Source organism: Manis pentadactyla, chromosome 14 (assembly GCF_030020395.1).
Source record: "Manis pentadactyla isolate mManPen7 chromosome 14, mManPen7.hap1, whole genome shotgun sequence".
NCBI lineage: Eukaryota > Metazoa > Chordata > Mammalia > Pholidota > Manidae > Manis > Manis pentadactyla.
In genome coordinates this window covers 21,317,034-21,342,520 of record NC_080032.1, presented here as the reverse complement: position 1 = coordinate 21,342,520, position 25,487 = coordinate 21,317,034, and the positions used below count along the sequence as shown (strand labels likewise).

General features: G+C 37.0%; 1 protein-coding gene across 3 annotated transcripts in view; it reads right to left on the bottom strand.

Annotated features, from left to right (window-relative positions):
* NAA25 (N-alpha-acetyltransferase 25, NatB auxiliary subunit) overlaps nucleotides 1-23,564 on the bottom strand; it is a 59,608-nt gene extending 36,044 nt beyond the window's left edge. The window contains exons 1-10 of one of the 3 annotated variants that reach the window (XM_036929373.2): nucleotides 23,189-23,564; nucleotides 13,889-13,974; nucleotides 13,316-13,454; nucleotides 10,328-10,446; nucleotides 6,314-6,388; nucleotides 5,110-5,217; nucleotides 4,672-4,750; nucleotides 2,520-2,631; nucleotides 1,873-1,962; nucleotides 638-807 (exon numbers count right to left, since the gene is read on the bottom strand). In XM_036929373.2, the coding sequence (XP_036785268.1) occupies nucleotides 638-807; nucleotides 1,873-1,962; nucleotides 2,520-2,631; nucleotides 4,672-4,750; nucleotides 5,110-5,217; nucleotides 6,314-6,388; nucleotides 10,328-10,446; nucleotides 13,316-13,454; nucleotides 13,889-13,974; nucleotides 23,189-23,246 (1,036 nt within the window). In that variant the 5' untranslated portion in view covers nucleotides 23,247-23,564. Of the gene's footprint in view, nucleotides 1-637; nucleotides 808-1,872; nucleotides 1,963-2,519; nucleotides 2,632-4,671; nucleotides 4,751-5,109; nucleotides 5,218-6,313; nucleotides 6,389-10,327; nucleotides 10,447-13,315; nucleotides 13,455-13,888; nucleotides 13,975-14,990; nucleotides 20,672-23,188 lie in introns of those variants that run through there. The other 2 variants (XM_036929375.2, XM_057491873.1) reach the window with 2 other exon arrangements.
* Nucleotides 23,565-25,487: the final 1,923 nt, after the last annotated feature.

Sequence of the window (25,487 nt, the reverse complement as noted above, 5' to 3'; positions counted from 1 at the left end):
TTAGCATGAGGAAAGAATTGCTGCTTTTTGCTGGGAGGGGTGCTATTTTTCCAACAAAACTGTGAACTGGCATAATATGATACGTTCACTTCTTGTGCAGTATACTCAGAACCACTTGACAAAAACATCTCAGGTCTTCACATTTCCTGAATGCCTCTCTTAATGCTTTGCTATCCATTATTCTTTTCTCCTACCTTGTCAGTATCCTTGTACATTTTCTCTTCAACTGTTAACTGCTCTAACTCTGCCAGATCTTCTTCCTTCAATAGCTTTGTGAGTATGTAGAGGAAGACTTTCAAGAAATCTTTCATCTGCTTCATGAAATCCTAAAATTTTTTAAAAACTGGCTATTTTACTTCGAAATTGATTTTGGCATTTTTGTTGGGTCAGCAAAAGAATGCCCAACAAAGACTGATGGAACAAGGAGCGATGCTAATGTTAAGTCAAGCTGAATGTGTGATTGAGAGCTAAATTTATAAGTGACCCATTCATTATTAAATATTTTCAGATTATGAAGATGTTTGCTTTCCAAATACAACTTTGTCACTGTAGGTCTTAGACAAGGAAAACTGCACTTAGGTCTTAAGGGCATCCTGTATCTTTTCCAGGATTTCTAAACATCATTACAATTTCTTACCCAGTTTGTATTCATCATTAAAACCTTGACGACGTAAACGTCTAATCAACTCCAGTTTAGCAAGATGTGGTCCTCGGAGATGGCGAGAGCTTTTAGATTCTTCTGTTATCCGATCTTCTATAAACTTCACAGCTTCTTCTGCAGAATAATGTACTTCTCCTTCTAAAGAGCTAGGTATAAACACATGAAAACGGTATTTTGTGCCTCTACTGCCTGTCCCAAAATTTAAAATCAAGCAAAACTGATTTCACGAAGCAAATTAAAAAATAAGAAAAAATATTTTGATAATTATGAAATAATAGAAATAGAAATAAGAGAGCTATGAGCAATCTCTGACAAATAACATGGCATATGATTACTCCCCATTTTTGACATTTGATTACTGAAGAGTGACTAACAACCTCTACCTTTCTTAAAAAAAAAGAATGAATAAATCTGTATGTATAAAATATTGCCTAATAAAGGTATAAATACATTTGATTTTATTGCTTGAAGAATGAAGGCTGAGAAAAATTTAATGACTTAGTTATTATAAAGTAAGCAATAGCTTATAAATAGTATCTCAAGTCCTATTTCTATATTCACTTTTTAAAAAGATTCATTTATGTTTATTTTAGTATTGTTTATCATAGCACCCTCCCCACCCCGCAAACCCCACCAAAAAAAGGAAATCAGCAACAATCCAAGTGTACATCAACAAGGGACAGGTTAAATGAATTTTGGTACATTTCTAAAACAGAATTCTCTAAGTCACTAAGAAGAATGAAACAGATCTATATGTACCACATATGGAAAGATGCCCAAGTATTTTAAAGGGAGGAATACCAAGCTGCAATCCACTATGTCTAATATGATCCCATTTTTATGTTAAATAATAATAATTATGTTAGTATATGGATGGAAATAAATCTGGAAGAAAAGATACCAAACTGTTTTCAAGAGTTATTTCTGGGTCAATTACATCTCAATAAATCTGGAAAAAGAAAAAGAAGTTATTGTGGGGATGGCAGGACAACTAGAAACTGACACTTTCTATGCCATACATTTCTACACTAATTTAAGAATTTTATAATGACCACATATTTATTTTCTAACTAAAATAATGGAAATGGAAAAAACCTTACTTTGAAAGAGATATGTTACTGAGACAGAAAAAGAATTCTAGGCTTACAATGAAATCCTTTTGCACAACTTATTAAAAAGTGCTGCTGTAATTCAGGAAAAAGACAACTTACTGTTCACCTTCAGCAGGAGGAGTCCAGGCCTCTTCAATCAGTCGAAAGACAGAATCGAAATAAGTCAGATAGAACTGCCAGTCATCTGAGCTAAAATTAGATTGAATGGTGCACACAGGATTAAACCCAAGTTGTGACAAATCTACCTTAGGAACCATGACATTCAACTTATTTTTAAGTTCTGTTTTAGTCTTTACTAGGAGCCACCCGACCCTCCCTCTGCTTCCTCTGCAGCCCTAAAAGGCAACATTCCAGAGGCATTTTCAAAGTAAGAAACTTTTAAAGGACTACCTTTCCTTCCACAAAATGACCAAGTGTAGAAAACTAATATTCTTAACAGAAAGGTCCCCCATTAGCACTTCCTAAATTCGGATGGAGGGGTCTCTTTTAGACCAATGTTGAACTGGACAGTCCAATTCATGAATTTCATTGTTTACTTTGAAGACCTAACACTCAGCACCCTGTTGGCAAAAGTACCATTTTATCTCTTTACTAATAGATGAAGGCATATCAAAAACTTCAAAAATATCTAGGATACACAACTGAAAGATTTCACTTTATGCCCAGAAATATCAAAGAAAACAGACAAAAAAATCAACAGTGACATCTGAAAGTCCCTAACAGTCCAAAAAGAAGCATCTACTCACTTTTTCAGTAAGAGGCGCCGGGAAAGGGCATTGCACTCTGGCCACCTGTTCAGCTTCTTGTACATAGCCATGCATTTATTTTCCCGACTCTGAATCTCACTTGTCAACTTCTCTACAATTAAAAGTTGCAAAATGTGTAAGCTGGTTTCTTATCTGCTTAGAAACCAGATTAAAGTCTAAACACAAGAGAGAAAATGTCACATTTTCTTATTCACTTTCTTAGAAAATGGGACTACTGTTAGATACAAACTACTATCTTACTACAGATTATACTGAAGAAAAAAGTACATTTATGATACTAAACTTTTACAATAATTTTTCCTGTAAAATTCAAGGATCTAGAATGTATTGAGTTAAGGATCTAGCATATGGGATTCACTTATAAAACCCCAACAGCATCTTTGGACTGGTATATTTAGTCCTTAGACAGACTTCCCATCCATGGAGTAGGAAGTCTGGACAGGAATAAGCCAGAACATTGAATAAGCCTGGACTAGAATGGGATGAGAAAGGTAAAATGTTACCAGGAAGATAAAGAAGAACAGTGATGAATCAAATTCTCTACCAACAGCTGGGAACAGAAAAACTAGGACAATATTTCTCACCAAATTAGATTTGCCTTGTCTCTGTAGAACAGCTTAGCAAACTAAGGATACTACTAATTATACCACAATTTCCTATAGAGAATCTAAACTTTATCCATAGAACTACAATCTAGCTGAATAAAAACAAAAAGGCTGACTTGAACCAATCTTCAAGGAGGCTGAAGTTAGAGTAAGTAATATTAAAAAAAAACTACTCCTACACTTTATGTAATTAGAATACTTAACAATGACTATTATAGTTTTATTTCTGCACACGACTTAGTAGAGGATGTACACACTTGTATGAAACAAAGTCTTTTAAATGATTGTACCTAATGAGAGATCTGAGGCTACTCATGCAGTTAGTTACTCCCAATGACTGCAAAGGCACAATTTAAGAATCAGGCTTCTGAAAACATTAACTATATTTCCAGGACTTTCTTCTAAGGAAATCATCATGTGTAAATATTTATGAACCAAAATCTTTGTTACAAATGTCCCCAAACAGGGGAATGGTTAAATCAATCTATGAGGTCATACAAATCAGTTTTCCAACAATAGAAGGAAGAACCATTTTCATAACGATGGAAAAAAGCTAATTTCTTCAACATGTAAAGTAAGAAGAGTAACAAAATTTTTAGAAATACAAAAAGGATAAGGAAAAGCAGCTCAGAGAAGAAAATACTAACGGCTTTTAAACAAATGAAAAAATAATTTTCCTCCCTCATAACTGAATAAAAACTGTACGGTATGTTTTACCTATCAGGTTGAAAAACATGAAGTTTGATATAAGTTTGATAACACAGGTTGGTTAAGCACACAACAAAACAGGATCTCTTACATACAGACAGTAAATACAGATGATGAGAATACACACCATCACCTCTTGGAGGGCAAGTTGGTTTGTAACAAAGACGTTCCTTGCAAAGAGCCTACATATCTGTCAAGGACTGATTAAGCAAATGTCTACATTTATACTATGGAACATTGAGCAGTCAATAAAATTAGGTAGTGAGTAATATATCACTGTTAAGTTAAAAAAACAAACAATGGGTATAAGAGTATGCAGAGCAAAGGCCACAAACTCAAAGGCCTTCATAGGACAGGCAGATAAACAAAACATGTTTATATCCAGAGTATAAATTCCGATTAGATGCATTAAATTTAAAAATCTTTAAAAACATTTTTTTAAATAAAAACATGGACTAACTGAATAGGATTCCTTTATGTGCTGGTACAGAATGTTCTCATTTGTGGTTTAAGAAAAGGGGTAGGGAGAGACATCTTTAGAAGGACATCTAGAATAAGTAACCGAGGGCAGAGAGCTGGAATCTGGGGTATAATCCTTCACAAGTCTTGAATTTTTTTGAATCCATGAATTATTTTCAATAAAAAAATATTTAAAAAAATAAATATATAACTTACAGACAAATCTGGAAGAACATAAAATGATCACAAGTGATTTTTTTTTGTTCTTCTATCTTTAAGTATGAGGAAGAAATTTTCCACAATAAACATTTTTCATGTTTAAATAGGAAAAAAAGCTTTCAGGAAACTTTAAAAATTACCTCCTAATTTTCCTCTGATGACATCCAAGGCTTCCTGGTACTTTCCTAAACGTTCCAGGATCATATAATAAAGTTCAACCTTACAGAAAAAAACAAAAGTGCAAACACTGAAACTTTTCAATAATAAAAAGATACTCATTTGTATGTTTTCAAAAAGTTACCTAATGGAAAAGAGCACTATCTTCAAATGAGCTCAAACTAACAGTAAGAATCAGACAACAGTATCTCCCCTCTACATCTCAGCCTAGAGTGCTTGCTAGAAAGAGGTCCATGTTCATTACACCTAGGCTGGATGTTTCCACAGCTTCACATTTACACAAAAGGCAAGAGGGAGGACCCAGCTCACTAAATGGAATAAAGCAACTGTTTGTAATATTGTAACAATATTGTAGCAATATCAAAACCTGCAAACATAAAAGCAAGGCTTAAATTACTCACTTCAGCCTCTGCTTCTATCTTGTCCTCTTTCACCATTTTTTCTACCATTCTCTCAGCAAGGGGCAGAAACATTGTTTTTGAGAGGTTTTCATCCTGTGCCGATATAGACTAGAGGAGGAAAAAAAAATGCTTCATTCTAATTTCTCCCCTGCTTACTCTATTTACATTATTACCTACAGACCACTATTGTGACTCCTGAACATAATTATCAAAGCACTATCAAATATCAGACCTAATCTGTATTTGCCAAGAAGATACATTACAGAGTAGTTTGCTTTGTAAGAGATTTCTTTACTAAAGACCCATTATTCTATGCATTCTTGAAGTACTCAGTTTCTACAATATGAACCTAACTTTTAAACAGACTTTTAAATAGATCTTTACATTTTTCTAGAAATATGTTAAGAGGGGTTACGCCTATACTGTTTATTATATTTAAAGGGTACCAGTGTTTGAAAAGCCTTTTAGTTGTCTTTTTGAGAGGTTCACATATAAGAAGGGAAATCCCAATTCCTTCAATTTATAGTTTACTATTACTTATTACCTTAGACTGATAATCAAAATCAATGCATGATATTAACAATTTTAACACTGTCAGAGATTCTGCTCAGACTCATTTACCCCTGTAAAAGACTTTCAAGGCATGCTTATTTTATAGATAAACTAAGGTTACAAGACTCCCCAACAGCTCTCAAGACGTGTGGTAAAGCCAGTATCTGAATGTAAATGGGTATCTCTATTCTTAACTACTACATTTTAACTCCTTTTTCCCCATCCTCTCCTGCACAATACCTCATTTTGGGCCTGATAGTAGCTCTGGGAGATGAGCATCTCCATTCTTCAAGAGCAAACTGAGGCTCAGATGCAGAAGTAATAAAATGAGGCCACCCAGTTCAATGACCTGTTCACTAACAAACACTACTGTCTTTAAGACAAACCTCAAGTCAAAACAGCGAACATTTCAAGGCTCACACTTCATCAAATAACCTAGTAACAGATCTAGATCTGTGCTACACACAAACCAACAGGTCAACTCATAAAGAATAGCAAAACTCCCCAAACTCAAAAAGTCAACTGACAGAATATAAAGTACCTGTTTGACACATGCTGCAACACATTACCCACCATGTTCAGAAGACACATTAAAGACAATAACTATACAAAAATAAAACAAATCTCTATCTCACTAGAATGCCATACTCACTTGCATAATTAAGCTCATCACAGACCAAAAGTAGTAAGGGTTTTTGGGGACAATCTTATATAGAGCCATGCCAGCCTGAAAGACAGAGGGCCATAAATACTTATGTTTAGAAAACATCATACAGAAAGCAGTCAATGATCTAGACATGCGGCAAGAAGCTTCCTAGGAGCATAGCACATGTTTACATATTCCAGTTACTATAAATGCCAAGTGACTTGACAGAAATGCTCTACTGGATAGCAATACAGGTAATCACAAAAATGCATTTTTATAACATCAGGAGTGATACTTCACTTTTTAAGCCAACTTTTCTCCATTTAAGTCCCAGTATTTATATAAAAGACTGTAATCCAATATAGTTCTGGTAGAATACCAAGCAAATACAATTTGGCTTAAAAATGTGTGTCAATAAACAAATTTCACTGAAAATACCACAGTAAACAAAGTAAAACAAAAAAATTCACACAATATATTTAAACTTCAAAATTATAAAAGATTACTGACATCTTCCAAAAACTAATTCTTAGGTTAGGAAAACAGCTGTATTCTTTCAAGATACCATTAATTAGAACTGAAACATTTCATTGTGAAATTGTACTACATGTAAGTACTTAAAAGCAGGGACGTGACAAAACAGAACAAAGTAGATCTATTCATGCATAACTGAGAATCTGCCCATAATTAGCCAACTACTAATCAATGCTAAGAACTCCATCAGCTAATTATCAGTTACTATTTTGTGTTTTTTAATCCTTCATGTATCTTCAATACATTTGAAAAATTCATGGAGCTTCTATTAAGTAGAAGGAAATGTCTACTCCTGCCAAGGATACAAAGATTGAGTCCTGGTCCCAAAGGCACTTAAAAGCTAGAGGAAGAGATAAGACAAATACTCAAATGACTAAAATATATTTGCCAATAAAAATAAACATCCTATACAAAAACACCCTGATAGGGTTTTCCCAAGAAAGGGAAGGTTGTTTGTTTATTCCTTTTTTTATTTGTTTAAGGGAAAATAGGGAAGGGAGCTTTATCAGTAAAGACTTCTCCGACGTAGCAGTCTTTCAGATGGACCTTGAAGGTCAAAACAAATGTCTACAGGCAAAGATCAGGGTAAGGATATATATACAAATACAAATATTTAGGGTGAATGGGTAAGTGAATCAATCAATTCTAGGTAGGGGCAAAGTAAGTCCAAGAAACATTAAAGAAAGAAAAGATGTATGCAGACAAGAACAAGTAGGATATTTGGCTAAAATAAAGGATTAAGAGGAGGAAGAGGGAAAAGATCTGAAATAAACTGAGGTACCTTTCTTGTAAAGCATCAAAAAGAAGTTTAAGGCATTACACAGAAGGCAATAGTACATATAAATCTATACTCTTATAGAAAAAGTACGTTACTGTGAAGAAAGAGAACAGGAATAAGTGAGGCAGTGAGAAGCAGGCTGAGGTAGATCAACTAGAAAAGAGATCTCAAAACACTGTGGAGGCAGAGTCAAGATGATATAGAGACAAAATAGAGATACAGCTTAAGGAGAGCCTAAGATGCTTCTGGTCCCTGCTTCTAATACCGAACTGCTCTGGATGAATAGAAAAAAGTGTTAGAAAATCAATTTTTACTTGTTAATTTGGGGAAAGAAAACATTTTTATAACGATGTGCCGAAATGAAAAGGAGTAGAATATAATATTAACATGAATTTTCAACATACAGGGTTAAGACAAAAATTCAAGCCTACACCCTACAATCTTGCAGACATTAATATTCTGCTGATACAGAAAACTTGACACAGACAAGTCTGAAAAGCATGGCTGTATATTGGTGACTCAAAGAATGGGAATGTCATTTACAGAAAATGAAAGTCTAATTATCATATGAATGACTAGCAATCTTTATTCAAGTGGTTTTAAATACTACCTGCCAGAGATGTCATTTGGGGCAGTAAAAGTCCTTAGGTTTTGATTCCCTGGTTTCCCTCTCTCCTACCTCTACCAGTTTATGCAAATTGTTCATCTATTTAGTAAATATTTACTGTGCAGATGCTATTCTAGGCACTGAGGATTCAGCAATAAACAAAAGCCCTCACAATAATAGTACAGCATGGAGAATATAGTCAATGACTCTGTAACATCTTCCTATGTTAACAGACAGTAACTGCACCAGTGGAGGTGAGGAGTTAGTAATACGGTAACTGTTGAACCACTGTGTTGTGTATTTGAAACCAATATAAGATTGTATGTATATCAACAATACTTCAATAAAAAAAGCTCTCATCCTCATGAAACATGACATTTAATTTGTAAAATACAGGTTTTCTCAGACTCACACACCAACTTCAAAGCATACATACAAACTAAGAAATTCTAACTACCTTAAGCAGTAACAAAGGTAGAATAAAAATTCAACATTCCATTCTACCACACTTGAGTACTCCATTCTTTCAATACAATGTAATGAATTAATATAAAAGCAAGCTAGTTAAAACATATTAAAATTCTGTTTAAGTGGCAGACTTTTTTTTTCCAAAATTTACCTTAACATTGCTACTGTATGAACTTGTCTTTTACTGTTATTTTGTGGCGAATGTGTGTGTAATACATATATATTTCAAATATATATTTTGTGGGATCATAAAAGTAACACGTTCTTTAAAAAAAGTTAAGAAATCATGATGGAAGGAAAAAGAGAAATATTCATAGCCCTGTATCCTGGTAACATTTTGGCACACACATATCCTTAGAGATATATCCTTTATTAAGGAGGGTGAATGTGAGGAAGGTGGGAGACGGCCATCTTACCACCTATTCTTCTCAATTAACATATATTGGGAACATCTTTCTATGTCAATAAAGCCACACAGTACTTGAGGAGGATGGTGTGCTGCATGTATTCTACCTGTATTTTACACACATGAACCATAATTTCTTTAACTATATCATTAATAATGGACATTTAATATACTTTGTTTAAAACATATTCCTAGAAGTAAAAATATTTTAAGGATTTACATGTATATGTTGGTGTTGCCAATTTTTTTTTAAATGCCCATTTTGCATTATAAGAAAAAATATAATCTGTGACTACTTTTCCTAAGAATATACTCCATTAGTAAACAAAATGATCAAATCTCTTCAAAGGATTATATTTGGAAAAAAAAAATTTGGCTTAAAAATCTGCATGAGCAAATACAAAGATTGATTTTAAAGAGAAAGGATCTATATTAATATAGTTTCTTCTACCTGCCCTGATTTATCTGTTGTTATAGTTTGATATTTCGAGCAAAGAACAAGCCAAATAAAAGCCCAATAAAAAAGCTTTGCTTTTAGAAGTCATTATGCCCACAAAGCATTTTTAAAATAAATACTAGCTTGACATCATAATCTTTCGTGGGCTTAGCAGTACAGGTTTCATTTCCCTAAGATGTCAGCTTTCCCCACCCACTAGTCCACACCGGTGTCCAGATGAGACAGACTCCTTCACATATATGTAAGAACACCTAAAATGTGCTAACTGGCAAATACACTGCCTCTGGCCAAAAAAAAAAAAAGCAGTATCCCAAGCAATGGGGATTTTTCCCCTAGTAGATTTTTAAATCTCAGGAGGCTACAAACAGTTAAATTTTACAAATTAGATGTAAACTTTAACCTTTCTATAGTCTGTTCATTTTTTGTTCTGTGATTTATGCTCCTTTTCCGAAAATGTAACAGCACTCTGTTAGAGGAGGACAATTTGAAGCTGACTTACCAGGAACAAACAAAACATACCATGAGGCCACAAAAGAACAATCACGTTTTCCCAAATAAAACATTTAAAAAACTTGAATAATAATTCCTCTTTAAAACACACAAAGAAAATAACTGGCTGAACTCCACGCACAAATAAATAGATTAAGTTCTACACATATATGTGCATGCACACACATGCATGCACACAGACCACTGTGGTTAAAGCACAGTAAAGACTTTTACCTCTAACAGAAAATCCCGCAGCCCGGGAGGTTTGGGGATCAAGTTACCTGTTGCATTTTCTTGTATTCGCCCACTCTGGCATAGGCCATGAAGAGGTGAGAGTGATATTCCTCACTGTTGGGGACTTTCTTCACAGCTGCCTCATAGAGTTTTGTAACTAACTCCGCTAAGATAAAGAGAAATAGGATTTTAATTACTAAAGTATAACTTAAATCTTAACAGCATTTAATTTTTTTCCTATTTGGAGGAAATAGATGCTTCCTATCACTCAAGACAAAGACAGTTTATATTTGATTTGCCTCATCTGATAATTACTCTTTTCTTGGTTAGGTGTTCATGGATGAAGCACAGAATAGGTTAGGCCTCTCCATCACATTTACAATATATAAGACTCTCCAGGAGTTAACCTCTCTGTCTCCTCCCTAACTCTTCCCCCAACATTTTATGCTCTAGCCACATCAAACCATTTGTACTTCTACGAGATTCTCTGTGCTGTATCATACCTCCATGCCTTTACACAGTGCTCGCTGCTTGGGGTCTCCTTGCCTCTCTTTTTTTACTTCCTTCCCTGAACACCATCTCTGCTCTTCCACCCATTTCATCGCTGCTTCCCTATGCAATCTTTAAATCTTTGAAAAACTCTCTTACAGCATCTATTAATACATAATGCAGTATACTGTCTACTGATCTATTCTGTCCCTTATAGACTAAGAATAAGGACAAAAAGAGCACTTTTTTTTAAATAATCTTATTATTTTTTTTATTTTGGTACCATTAATCTACAATTACATGAGGAAACTTATGTTTACTAGACTCTCCCCATCACCAAGTCCCCCCAACAAACCCCATTACAGTCACAGTCCATCAGCGTAGTAAGATGCTGTAAAATCACTACTTGTCTTCTCTGTGTTGCACTGCCCTCCCCATGCCCCCCCTCCACACTACACATGCTAATCGTAATGCCCCCTTTCTTTTTCCCTGCCCTTATCCCTCCCTTCCCACCCATCCTCCCCAGTCCCTTTCCCTTTGGTAACTGTTAGTCCATTCTTGGGTTCTGTGTTTCTGCTGCTGTTTTGTTCCTTCAGTTTTTTCTTTGTTCTTATACTTCACATATGAGTAAAATCATTTGGTACTTGTCTTTCTCTACCTGGCTTATTTCACTGAGCATAATACCCTCTAGCTCCATCCATGTTGTTGCAAATGGTAGGATTTGTTTTCTTCTGATGGCTGAATAATATTCCATTGTGTATATGTACCACATCTTCTTTATCCATTCATCTACTGATGGACACTTGGGTTGCTTCCATTTCTTGGCTATTGTAAATAGTGCTGTGATAAACATAGGGATGCATCTGTCTTTTTCAAACTGGGCTGCTGCATTCTTAGGGTAAATTCCTTGAAGTGGAATTCCTGGGTCAAATGTATTTCTATTTTGAGCTTTCTGAGGAACCTCCATACTGCTTTCCACAATGGTTGAAGTAATTTACATTCCCACAAGCAGTGTAAGAGGGTTCTCCTTTCTCCACATCCTCGCCAACATTTGTTGTTGTTTGTCTTCTGGATGGTAGTGATCCTTACTGGTATGAGGTGTTATCTCATTGTGGTTTTAATTTGCATTTCTCTGATGATTAGCGATGTGGAGGTCTTTTCATGTGCCTGTTGGCATCTGAATTTCTTCACAAAAAGAGCACCTTTTATCTTTGATTCTGATACAGTATTTGTCATAGAGAAACATTCAACCAATATTTGTGGAATAGATAAATAATTTCTTAAAAAATACCAGAGGAGAATCCATATCCCTAAATCAATACATCCCTAAACCATCAGATATCATACCTCAACTCTTTAAGTTTTATCTTTTATAAGAATGAAAAGCAAAACCAGACTATGAAGTAGCAAGTTCTATCCACTAGACTGACAAAATTTTTACTTCATTTTTTCCAGTTTTATTACAGAATAATTGACAAAAATTGTACATTTTAAGGTGTACAAGGTGATGGTTTGATGGCAAAATTTTATAAGAATAGCAAGTGTGGACAAGGATATGGAGCAATCAAAAACCTTATACACTGCTAGTAGGACAGTAAATTTAGAAAACAAGTTAACATTATCCTTATCTTTAAGATGAACATGTTCTGTGGCCTAGCATCTTCACTTCTAGACTGTAGTTACCCAATAAAATATTTTGTGGCAGTAAAAATGAATAACCATGACAACTTGGATATTAGAGGGAAAATGCAAGTCACAGAACACTTACAGTATGAATCCATTTATATTAAGCAAGACTAATAAAGTAATAAAGTATTACGTGAAAAACAAATGTGATAAACTTTTTTGAAAAGCAAGAAAATGAAAACTATTCAGGATAGCAAGTACCTCTCAGGAGATAAAAAGGGAAATGAGGTTGATGAGGAACACATAAGAAGCCTTCTTAAAATTGACAATACTCTATTTCTTAAGTTGGGTGGAAGGTACATAAATGTTCATTATTCCACATCAAATATTCTAGTGTGTTACATAAAATACATTCTTCTATAGTATGTACTATGAAAGACATACAGTACTCCATGACAAAATATTTAAGAAATCAACAATGAAAATTTTACTTATTTCTTTGCAGGTAATATGGTAGACTATCTAGGATATGCAGAGGAAGAATCTGGCAGGGGGTTCATGAGGTGTAGATAAAAGTGGCCATGTGTCAATGGGTAGTGAGGACAATGGGATTTATTATGCTATTCTCTATTTTTGTCTGTTTCAAATTTTCCATATCAAAAAGTAAAAAAAGAGGTAACTCTTCCATTTAGCAAACCATAATGTCACAAAGGAAACTAAAGTTCTCACTTTACTTATGGGTCCTAAAACATGTAAAATACTGTCTATAGTCTTCACAAACCATGGTTAATGCATTATTTTGCCTGTTGCCATCCACTCAAATCATGAGTGGTAAGTAAATTAAACAAATAAAGAACTCACTCAGAAACATCCAAAAACTTAAGCTCAGGTTTAAAAACAATGAAAAGAAAGAAACGTACGTCGATGCATTTCCCGGTAAAGGATAGTAAGCGCCTGAAGCGAGTTGTCATCTGTGGGTTCAAGGGCTGCCACCTCCTGCGCCAAAGTGAAGGCTTCCTCTTGCTTTCCAGTTCTCTGTAAACCAATTGCCTTTAAAACCTGATAGGAAGGAAAGGCAAATTAGTTTTAAAGGGACATAAAAGGAAGTATGAACCAAAGAAAGCCAATTTGAAAGCACAAGGTAAGTTGTAAGATATGCCTATGTTGCTAATCAAATAAACCACTTTACTAAAAATACCAGCAAACAAGATTCTTTCCTGTTTTAGTCATATTAAGAATGTATAATATTACTTAAAAGACCTCTGAAAATAAAATAATTAAATCAGATATATAAAGTTATGCCCACAGAAATAAACTGCTAGCTTTTAATTAAATACTATTTATGGCATTTAAGTTATCAGGACAAAAATGGCCTAAAAAATACTATGAAGAAACACAGATAGTTACTAAAGAAGTTAATAAACATCTTTTCCCTTTCAAGGTTATTATATAAAACCCACCAAATATAGTAACTCAAGGGCAAATGAACTTACCTTAGCACAATGAAGATCCTTATGTTTCTTCAACAACTTATCTGCTTGCTGAATTGCCATTTTATTATTACCATTATCAAGATAATCTATGAAAACAAATTATGACAGTTATTACATTCTTTCAACAACAACATGAAAAATACATAAGCTAATATCAGGTGTTTCGGAAATTATCTTAATTCTGTATTAAAAACATCATGGAGCTAATTTCAACTCTAAATGGCTAGGATGGTCCAGAACATAATCCTATAACCCTGTAAGTCATTTCTTATCCAAAGTAATATAACCCACATATATTAGTCCTTAATGAAGATTCAAGACCAAACATATTTAGATGATAAGATGACATTAATATTTTTAACTATGGGAAATGGGTTTAGTCACCCAAACCTTTTTAAAAAAATTTTACAACAGAACCCTAACACTCAAGATTTAAAACTACCAAATGGACCGTGTTCCTTAAGTAAATATGTTTAACACCTACTTTACCACAGAGTAAAGTGTAATTTGCTGAAGGAAATCAGAGGCTTTACTCATGATTTGGGGATGGGGAATTGAGTCCAATAAGATCAGGAGAGGGCAAGAATGTAGGGAAAACAGCACTGTCAAACTTTGGTTGAAAGAGAAACTAGCACTGCCTTTGAAGAACAACTGACTTCTAGGACCCTAAACTATGTATCCATTCCAAATTTTAAGGAATATGGAGACCTGCTGTAAAATTGCATTAAGGAACAAGAAGCAATTAATTACTATTCAAAAGTCTAACAAAAGCAAAGATTCATTTCCAGATGAGAAAATATGAAAGAAAATGAGTATTTTAAATGGGAAACCGTAGTAGCTGTCAATTCTAATACAGAAAGATGACTCAACACAGGCCAGTCCCCAACCTATTTTGCCTACCAGGTCCCTCCTTTGCTCAACAAGGTTCCAAATCAGTGTAGGGATAGATGAGGGATAGGTAACTCAAAATAATGTATGAAACAAATGTTGATGAGAAGAGGGAAAAGCAGCAACTTTCATTCATTGTGGGGGGAATGCAAAATGATACAGTCACTTTCGAAGATAGTTTGACAACTTCTTAAAAAACTAAACATACTCTTACCATATAATTCAGCAATCACACTCCTTGGTACTGTATCTTCCCAAATGAGTTGAAAACTTACTTCCACACAAAAACCTGCACACCAATGTTTATAGCAGCTTTACTCATAGTTGCCAAAACTTGGCAGCAATCAAGAAGTTAATAAATATAAATGAATAGATAATGAATGAATTACCTATTATAATTCATATAATTATATGAATGGATAAACACATTGTGGCACACCCATACAATGGAATATTACTTAGCAATAAAAAAGAAATGAGCTAGTAAGCCACAAAAAAACATGGAGGAAACTTAAATGCATATTGCTAAGTGAAAGGAGTCAACCTGACAAGACTACATACTGTATGATTCCAACTATATGACATTCTGGAAAAGAAAAAAATTATAGACAGTAAGAGGCTAAGTATGGGATGAGTAGGTGGAACACAGGGGATTTTTTAAGGCAGTAAAACTATTCTGTATGATAATGTAATAACAAGATACACGCCATCATACATTTGTTAAAACCTATAGAATGTGCAACACAAAGAATGACCCCTAATGTAAACTAGTTAATTATGGACTTTAGTTAATAATAACATACCATTTTGGCTTGGGAGTTGTAACAAATGTACCCCTCCAATGCAAGAGGTAAATAGAGGAGACTGGCAGAGGTATGGCAGGGGGATATATAGGAACTCTGTACTTTCTGCTCACTTTTCTATAAACCTAAAACTATTCTAAAAAATAAAGTCTATTAGTAAATATATATATTTATCTGTAAATACATATATGTGTGTGTACACATATAAATATGAAATTAAAGCAAAGATTCATTTCCAGAAAAGAAAAATGAGAAGCATTGTAAGTGGAAAACTGGATGGTAGCTGTCAATTCTAAATATAGAAGATGCCTGAACAGAGGCCAGTTCACAATCTACTAGGACTACTGGTCCATCTTTGCTCATCAGGGTCCCAAGTCAGCACAGGGACAGAGGAGGCATAACAAGTCAAAATAATCTATGGCCTTAGTGACCAGAGTATCCCAAATAACAGAAATAGACTATCATTTTATGACAGTCTATGATTCATCTCAATTCATCTCGATTCATCTCTTCAGTCTTTCTTCAATGCACTTAATATTGATGAGCACAAAGTAATGCTATGTAAAAAAGATTAAGAAGCCTTACTCTGAGGGAATCACAATCTAGGGAGAAGGTCAAAAAGAGCCTTACTGTAGAAGGAACCATAATCTAGAAAGGAAGATCAATGAGCTAATACTCAAGTAGAGAGAGAGCAGAATCACAGAAATCTAAAAGCATACAGTCTTTTGCTACCAAATATCTAATACAAGTTTTCTTAAATAGCTCAGCTGACAGGCCATCACTTGTCCTTACAGAGTATCTGACAAGAGATATTTCAGCTCAGTGACACCTTCTCTTCCTAATAACTTGATGCTGATCTCATTCTGAGTCAGTTCTGAATTACTTCTTACCTAGACTGCAAGAGTCCAGGTTTACAGAGCATATTTCAAAGTCTTCTTAAAAAGTAGGTATCTTTGATGAGACCCCAGCTCTAGGATCTGACCATAAGTGGATCAGGCCAGAGATCAGGGCTTTCAGGATATTTAACCTTTCCCTCTGTAGCTGACAAGACTCTAAAATACTGTACCTACCTACCTGTGCCCTCTTCTTTGGCAATGGTTTCCAATAACTCTACTGCTGAAAGGGTAGGACTAGATGACCATGTTTAGACCATGAATCTGCAGCACAATGGGTGGACACTTGACCCAAACTGGGTAAATCAAGTCTCTTCCTAGTAATCTGTAACTGCAACACTGAAAGCCAGAATCAGAAAGCTGTGGGGAACCTCATTTGGAAGTCAACAAATATCTCAAATCTGAGGTTACCAGTGGCAGCTCCAGAATTTCCATTTTGAAGGAGTCTTAGGGGATGCAAGTTGGATGATGGGCAGAGAAGAAAAGGAATTATCTCTTGACTCTTCGTTTATATAACATTTATAAAGGCATGTAAAATGTCAATTATCTTCATTTAAAAATTGGGAGGGGTGGTGCTGATTAAGCTTGTGGGGAGAGGCTAATGACCTCTCCCTTCTCTAGCCACAGCCTGGTGTGGCCACAAAGCCAACATGCTGGGCCCTGGGTAAACTGATGAGTAAGCAGAAAAAAAAAGGTCTGAAGAATCAGAGAAAAGCATAGACACACACAGATAAAAGCAGAAATAAGCACCTGAGAAAGATGCTTCAGATCCTGACAACTTTCCAGTTTCCCTAAGGCCAGGGAACACTGTGTTCCTGCCTAGACTCCCAGAAGGGTTTGTAGAAACCCCCCTTTACTTGAGCCAGTGTCAATGGGCTTTTGTTCCTTACACCCAAAAGAGTTTGAACTCATACACTCCACCTCGTTCAGCCTGCTGTCAGGCTCTCCTTTCCTGGATGCCTAGGTGACATTGGTTGCTGAGTCTTTTGGGAAAAGTTTATTTTCATTTTATATTTCTGACTCTGGAATACAAATTAAGCAGCCTTTAGGGGGGGAAAAGCCAATAAAAATGATATCCTAAGCCAGTCTTTTTAGTTAAGTCTTTTTAAAACTTGACTCAAGGACAATTGTGGTTTGACCATGAGGATTAGTGGTGTTCCCTTAATAACATGAGTGAGCAAAAATCAGCCATCCACAAATCGGCAGAGGAAACAGTAAGATGATGATGTATCAGTTATGGCAATGTTTTCAAAGTGTACCACTGTTTTCATGGTACCAATGTTTTCTTGGGTACCACTCCAAGTGAAATGTTTTTAGGTAGTCCTTGCAAACAGCACTAGATAACACAATGAGAGAAAGCTGTTCTCTTCTATCATTTCCTTTATATTAGGGAGATAGTCTCAGTTTGGTGTTAGCCTATCACTTCTTTAATACTGGCTAATGTCCTTTTTTAAACAGGAAAGGGACAGGTCTCAGACTCAGAGTTTCAGAGTATCAGAATCCAGTTAAGGCTTTAAAAACATTGTTTTGTTTTCATTATACTTGTTTTTATCGTTTTGTTTTCTCAAGGCAAGTGACAGGTTTTCCATTATTGATAACGATATGGATTATTTTTAATAAATTTAAGTGTAAAAGTTAACTTAGAAAAATATTAAGTAAGTAATACTACTATAATAGAGTTAAAAATAATCAGATTGGGCAAAAGAATAATAGACATTTGGGAAACACTGGGTTAGACAATTGGCAAGAGATTATCAAAACTGGTTGAATGAATGAGCAAGCCACCTTCCTAGGTAAAATTCCATCAGAAGCTCATCTCTGCAGACGCAGGCAGCAGTAGGCCCTAACACATGGAGCCTACTGTCTACTTGTGCTGTGGAAGAAACCATAGGGCTAACTTGTCCAATCATACAGGGATACTGACAGTAGGAAAAGGATCCGTCTTGTAAATTGCAAGGAAAGCCTTTAAGTTGTAAGTTCTTGCAGCTGCCATGAAAAATCTCAAGAGAAGCTGAAATGACAAGCTGCACTGTTTCCACTTCCTCAAGAGCAACAGAGACTACTACTAAAGATACTGCTCCAATTTAGAAATAAAGACCGGATACAAGATAGTCCTGTCTTTAAATCACCCGGTCTTTTGCTTAAAAATCCTAAACGTTTGAGAAGAGGGGCCTGGCTTTTATCAAAAATACAAACTGTATCTGATTTTAATATCTGTATGCTGTATGAAGGTCTTGTTTTAAAGGAATAAATGAAGTGCAAAATTAAAAAAAGAAAAAAGAACATACAAACTGTAGGTGAACCATTCCTTTAATCAACAAATCTGTTAAATACCTACTGTGCAAGATGGGGTTGGGGGCTTGAATTTAAAAACAAATAATGCCTCCTAACTGTTCACCTCACATCCTACCTACTATTTGCCCCCTTTTAAACTATTTCCCCCACTGCATTCAGAGTTATCTTTTTAAAATCCAAGCCTGATCACCTTACTCTCCTGGTTTCATTTCTTCCATGCTCTCCACTGTCTTTAAAACAAATTTCAAAATCCTTTAAATGACTAACAAAGCTCTGGGTCCATTCTACCTCTGCAGCCTCATCTCACCCATCTCTCATTCCAAACATGCGAGCCTTTCCTAGGCCCTAAGTGGAACAAGCTCCTTTACACATTCCCTCTCCCCATCTCATTGCTTGACTAGCCTTTACTCTTCTTTCATATTCAAAGTAAAACGTTGCTTCCACAAGGAACCTTTTCCTGACTTGCCCACAACAGCCGTGATGCCCATACTGGATGCTCTCATAGGAACCTGTACTTTTCCTTAAAGCCCTTAACACAATTGTAATGATTACATGTACCTTCACTTAAAAAATCTGTTGAGATTACAAGTTGCTTGAAAGCAGAAACCATGTCTGTGCTGTTTGGTACTTGCTTGTTCCCTAAATCTACATTGTCTACACTGTGCCTAGCACATATTAGGCCCTCAATAAATAAATAAACTGAAGAAAGGAATACATAAATGAACAAACTGTCTAGGGGGTGGTGGCAGGGGAAATCTGAATAGTCTATCAGGGAGAGGATCGTACATACAAAGTGACAACAACAGGAAGTTCAAAGAACCAAGTATTAATGACGGCTTCCCACATTAAATCAGATTTTTCAGAATCTTTTCAACTAATTTTTTAAATTACAAAAATAATGCATGCCATGATAAAATATATACATATATATACATACATATGTCCTAATAGTTCATACAGGTATAACATGAAAAGTATTAGTTTCTTAATCTTGCCCTATGGTCCCACTACTGTACACATTCTTCCAGGAATTTTCTGTGCATTAAAGTCTTTCTCGTAAGTTTAAAATGCTTAGAATTTAAAAATCTAAGTCACAGCTTTTAAAATGGTCATAATTTCAGAAGAGAAGAAAATAGATTGTGCCAAGTGATACAAAAAAGGGAAGATAGTTCACTCACCAAGATGCCCTGCAACTCCTGGGGGCACAACTCATAGAGATAACACTGCCCAACAGAAGGCTCAGAATAAATACCCCATTTGACTAAAGACTTGGGAGCTTTTACTAATGAACTACAGCAGAATAACTACCTGGAGTTTGGCCTGGTACCAAAGGGAAATGCACTAACTCACCAAAGAAGTGATTATCATTCTGGTAACACAACTAGGACATATGCTACACCTGATCCAGACTACAGCAAGACTATAAGCCAGTAAAACAGATCAGAACAAATTATCTTATGCTAGAAAAGTAAACATAAATATGTATGTGTATTCTGATGACTATGGGATTATTTTTTATTTGAAACTTCTCTATTTGTTTTGCAATTGCTGACCTAGCAATTAATGTATTCTATACAGATGTATTAAGTGCCATACCTGATCATCACATCCACCCCTCCTTGCCCCCTGATCACGAAATACATTTTTAAATTAATAATAATGGTAGAAGAAAGCACTGGGGCTCACCAATCACCTGAGAGTACAAAATCTGTTGAGAACATAGCACAAGAGAAATTTTAGTGAAACAATTAATAATTAGGCAGATGTTCTGGTAAGGTCAGGGGTAGTTTTCAAAACTGAAAACACAATATCCAAACTAACCAGTTTGAGTAATAAGACGCACTCTGAACTAATCAATTAATCAAATTTCTACAGAGAAAAGCTATTCCAAACCTAGACACTGAAAACAGAACTGCAACCCACCACAATTTCACAGTTAATCACCCTTATAGTCCTGTCTACCTCTACTCTCAACAATATTCAGCAAGAGCTGAGGTCACAGGGAGTTTCCAATGTTGTAAAACCCTAAAACCTTGGCAGTACAAATACCACTGTACAAAGATGGCAATGCTGCTGAATCTAAACCCAGTGAAGGACTGGGCTCTCAGTGAGATTGCCTGTTTTCAAAACGTAGCTCCACAATTTACTAAGTGCAACTCTGAGCAAGTTAATCTCTGGCCTTCAGTTTAGTACTATGATCACAAAAATCTCGCCTAAGAGGACAGCTAGCATACGAATAAGCACTCAATGCAGACAGTTGTTGAACTTTTGGCTGGTGGGCAAGTGCCACCCAGCATGAGCTTGTTCATTTGTCAACTAATGAAATGTCTGGATTCAAGGAACAATAGTGGTTATGGGGTACTAATGTATTTAAACACAAAAAAGCAGGAGCTGTCCCAAATTCTGGAGGTCAAAGGTCAAAAGTGCTTAAGGCAAGGGTAGTCTGTATCATTATTTTATCCTGATTCTGCCAGTTTATGTCAATTGCCTTGGAAGTCCTAAAGAAAGCCTTTTCTAATCCTCTTCCCATATAACTATAACAAAAGCTACAAAATTCTGGCTCCAGTTTTGAGAATGTAACATGTCACTTCTGGTTAACATACCCGGAGGTTCAACAATGTAAAATTGACAGTTTTTCTAACTGGACAATTCAAAACACTATTATTTCTAAATGACTTACGGGATACCAAAGGCATTTTCTTTGGTCTCAAGAACAATTTTAGAAATCCCATTATTCTTAAAAGTTTTGAATCATTTTAGTTAAAAAAGAAAAAAGTATGCAGGCAGCTACTGCACAGAGCTGCAATAAGCCACAATAAGCCCTGGATTCAGTACTTACCAAACACCCTTGTATATTTCATCAATGCCCTCTGAAAATATATACTGGAGAGCATGATAATATGCAGCCTTGTGAAAACAGAAATCAGAGTCTTATCTCTCTGTCACTCACCACCTGTATGACTTTTGACAAGTCAGGGTCCTCAGCTCAAAGTGAGGTGGTTTCTAGCACAGTGGTTAAGAGGGTGAGCCTGGAATGGTCCACAGGGATTCAGATCATAGTTCCACCAAATGTTAGCTCAGTGACCTTAGACAAATTACACATCAATAAAGCCCCAGTTTTCTCACCTGTGGGGGAAAAAAAAGGACGGAGGGAGGGTTTGGACTAGAAAAAACTGCCCACCGCATGAGAATGTGTAAAGATTGAGATAACCCACATAAAGGCCAAGGACTGTGACCAACAACAGCAATATGGGTCTATACCCATTAGCTATAATTATTACCCACCTCAGAGGATTGTTGCTGCAATCAAATGAGATGTGAGAGTAAAGCATCGTACAAATTATAATATAAAAGCAGTACCAATTGTGCCAGAAACATAACCCTCCTCAAAAAGTTAAATAATCTCAGCTATTCAGAGCAGCCTCCATTTAGTAACATCCACACTACAAACACGAGGTCTAATTTTGCAAAAACCACTGTCCTTGACACGCCTTCATCCCTAGTAACTGAGAAAGACCAAGACCATACAACCATCTAAGAGGAAAGGAAATGCAAAAGGGACCACTGTTACAGAACATTTCAGTTACTGAAAAGGTGTTTCTCCTAGACTCAAATCTGTGATTTTTCACAACCTGAGCAGGATGACCTCAAGGTCTTAAAGCCTACGGGTTGAGGTAAGCGTTATGCAGGAAGATCCACTTAGCTGTGCTGCAGAGAAAAGCAGAGAAGCTGCAGAAAGGAAAGGCCCTGCAGCAGCCTTGCACGCCCCTCTGATGTGAGCTATTGCAGTCTCTCCACAGCTATTTTAGGCCCAAAGACACCCTCCCTCCGCCCCCAACCCCTGCCTCCCACCTGTGCCCAAGCAGCTGTTTCTCCAGCAAAGAGCCCTGGATTGGGGGCCTCGAATCCGGGCCTGCTCCTGACTCGATGTGGGTGACCTTGTATCAGCCCCTTCCCCTCTTCAAACCTCCATTTCTCACAGCTGGTCAGTCAACCGCCTAGGCCCGTTTCCCGTAAATACAGTCTTCAGTGTTAATTCTCCCTTAAGTTAAGTATCCCACTCCACGCCGGAACCAGCTTCCACCTGCGGTGAGATCTTGGGTCTTCCATGGTGCGGCACTAACAGCGCAGCTTGCGGGCAGGTCTCCGCGAGAGAATGTGTCTCACCAGGCCAGCCTGCCGGACTAGCTCTGTTGATGACCTGCAGCTGCCCGGACGACGCAGCTGCCACCTCAGGGCTCAGGAAGGCCCGGCCAGCGACTACGCGAGGCCGGCGACTGAGGCCTAGAGGACCGCGCGGCCCGCCCCCCGCGCCCGCCAGTCCCCCGCCCGACCCCTCAGCGCCCCTCCGGGGCCTTCGCCACGGTATTGGCAACCCTTGACGCGCCCAGCCGGACACCAGGCTGGCCCCAGGCACTCACCGTAAATGGGCCGGAGGCGCCTGTCGTTAGGGTCCTGCACATGGCCCCGCGTCGCCATGATGACAAGCGCAGAACGGCAGTGCGCACGCGCGGGGCAGGGCCCCGGGAAGGGGCTGTTAAAGGGCCAGAGTCGATCTCGCTTGTCTATCGCGATAGTCTCAGGCCTGCCACTGAACGCGCCGGTGCAGAAAGGGAAGTTCCGCGTCTCGCCTTTCCTCCAGTTGCTTCCTTCCTAAAAACTTTCTCCCGTGGTTGGAGGACTAAACGTAGCAAGAAGAGGCGGCTGTTGAAGTCCCTTCCGAGTTAACCTACCGGGGAGTGAGGAAAGGAGAAATACCCTTGGTCGAAGTTAGGGCTCGGCTGCTCCTGTTTATCCTATTTATCCTCTGTGCTGAAGGACCAGTTAGACTTGTCTTTGATTAATTGTTGAGGAACCAGGAACTCCTCTGGGAGAGTGACCCAGGAGACAGTAGGGGAAAGGGAGGTGATCAACAGCAAAAATCTCCCAGAAAAGTTCGAGATCCCTTCACCCCTCTCCCGGGGCTCAGCCGACTAAGGAGCATAGTAGATTAATAGTAATGCAGTCAATTTATTTGGCAGTTATACCTCCGTCAAGCTGGAGGAAAAGTAACTCGGTCAGTATGTGCCTAAACACTGTGTTGCAAGCTTTTTACATGTATTGTCTCATTAATACTCAAAAGAGCCCTAGTATCTCCAGGAGGTAGAAATATTTTAGTTTTTACCAGTGGGTTTACTCATGCAACACAGAATGAGTCCATATTACGTGGCATTCTATGTTTTAGGCATAGAGGATACGACAGTAAAGCTTTCATGGAACTTGAAGGGGTGAGACATGTAAGACAGTATGTTAGATGGTAATAAATGATACTGAGAAAAGTAAAACGGGCTGGCGAGTGGAGGAGGGAGACAATTTTAGTGTGGTCAGGAAAAGCCCAGCTAAAAAGTGACAATTGTCTAGGACTTAAAGGTAAAGTGAGCGAGAGGGAACCAATCAGGTGTGCCAGCCTCAGTCATATCATGACATAAGGCCACACTAGTCAGTGTGATTCAAACCCAGGTCTCTCTCAGGCCCGATGTCCCCAATGTAAGCATTGACCAGCTGGGGTTGACCCCTTCTTCTGATGTTCCATTCCTTTCCCTTTCTGGGCTTTTTAGTGTCCAAGAGTATGATTTTCCAGTTTTCATGGACATCAGATTCCCTTGGGAAACTTTAGATAAACATGAACTTCCTGGAGTCTATCCCCAGAGGTTCTGATTCGAATTGAGGACCACTCTTTGAAAAATATGAATTAAGGTAAGGAGTCTAGATCAAAAGTCTTTAGAATCCACTGGAACAGCAAGTTAGGAATTGCTATTAAAAAATACACATACCTAGAAAAAAACTATAATGATAATTAACAATAATAATAGTGTGCATCTACTGGGCATTTACTATATACCAGAAACTGCACTAAGATTTTTTTCTTTTTTTTTTTCTTTTGGTGTCATTAATATACAATTACATGAGCGACATTGTGGTTACTAGATTCCCCCCATTATCAAGTCCCTATCACATACCCCATTACAGTCACTGTCCATCAGTGTAGTAAGATGCTATAGAGTCACTACTTGTCTTCTCTATGTTATACTGCCTTCCCCGTGCCCCCGCTACATTATGTGTGCTAATCTCAATACCCCTTAATCCCCTTATCCCTCCCTCCCCACCCGCTTTCCCTTTGGTAACCGCTAGTCCCTTCTTGGAGTATATGAATCTGCTGCTGTTTTGTTCCTTCAGTTTTGCTTTGTTGTTAATACTCTACAAATGAGTGAAATCATTTGGTACTGATCTTTCTCCATCTGGCTTATATCACTGAGCATAATATCCTCCAGCTCCATCCATTTTGTTGCAAATGGTAGGATTTATTTTCTTCTTATGGCTGAATAGTATTCCATTGTGTATATGTACCACATCTTCTTTATCCATTCATAAGATCTTTTTCATACATCATCTCATTTCATTCTCACAAACTGGTGGAATATGTACTATTGTGAGCCTCATTTTTAAATGAGAATTTTGAAGTGTGCAGATATTAGGTCATTTGCCCAAGATCAATACAAATGGTGAAATTTGTGGTGGTCTCACTTTCAAATCTGCACTTAACAATTATACCAGTGTTACAGGGGTTACCTCTTAGGAGGAAACACATGTTTTTTCTTTTTACTTCATGCACATCTGCATTGTTTGATTGTTTACAGTGAGCATTATTACATTTTTAATTTTTAAAAAGTTAAAAAATTT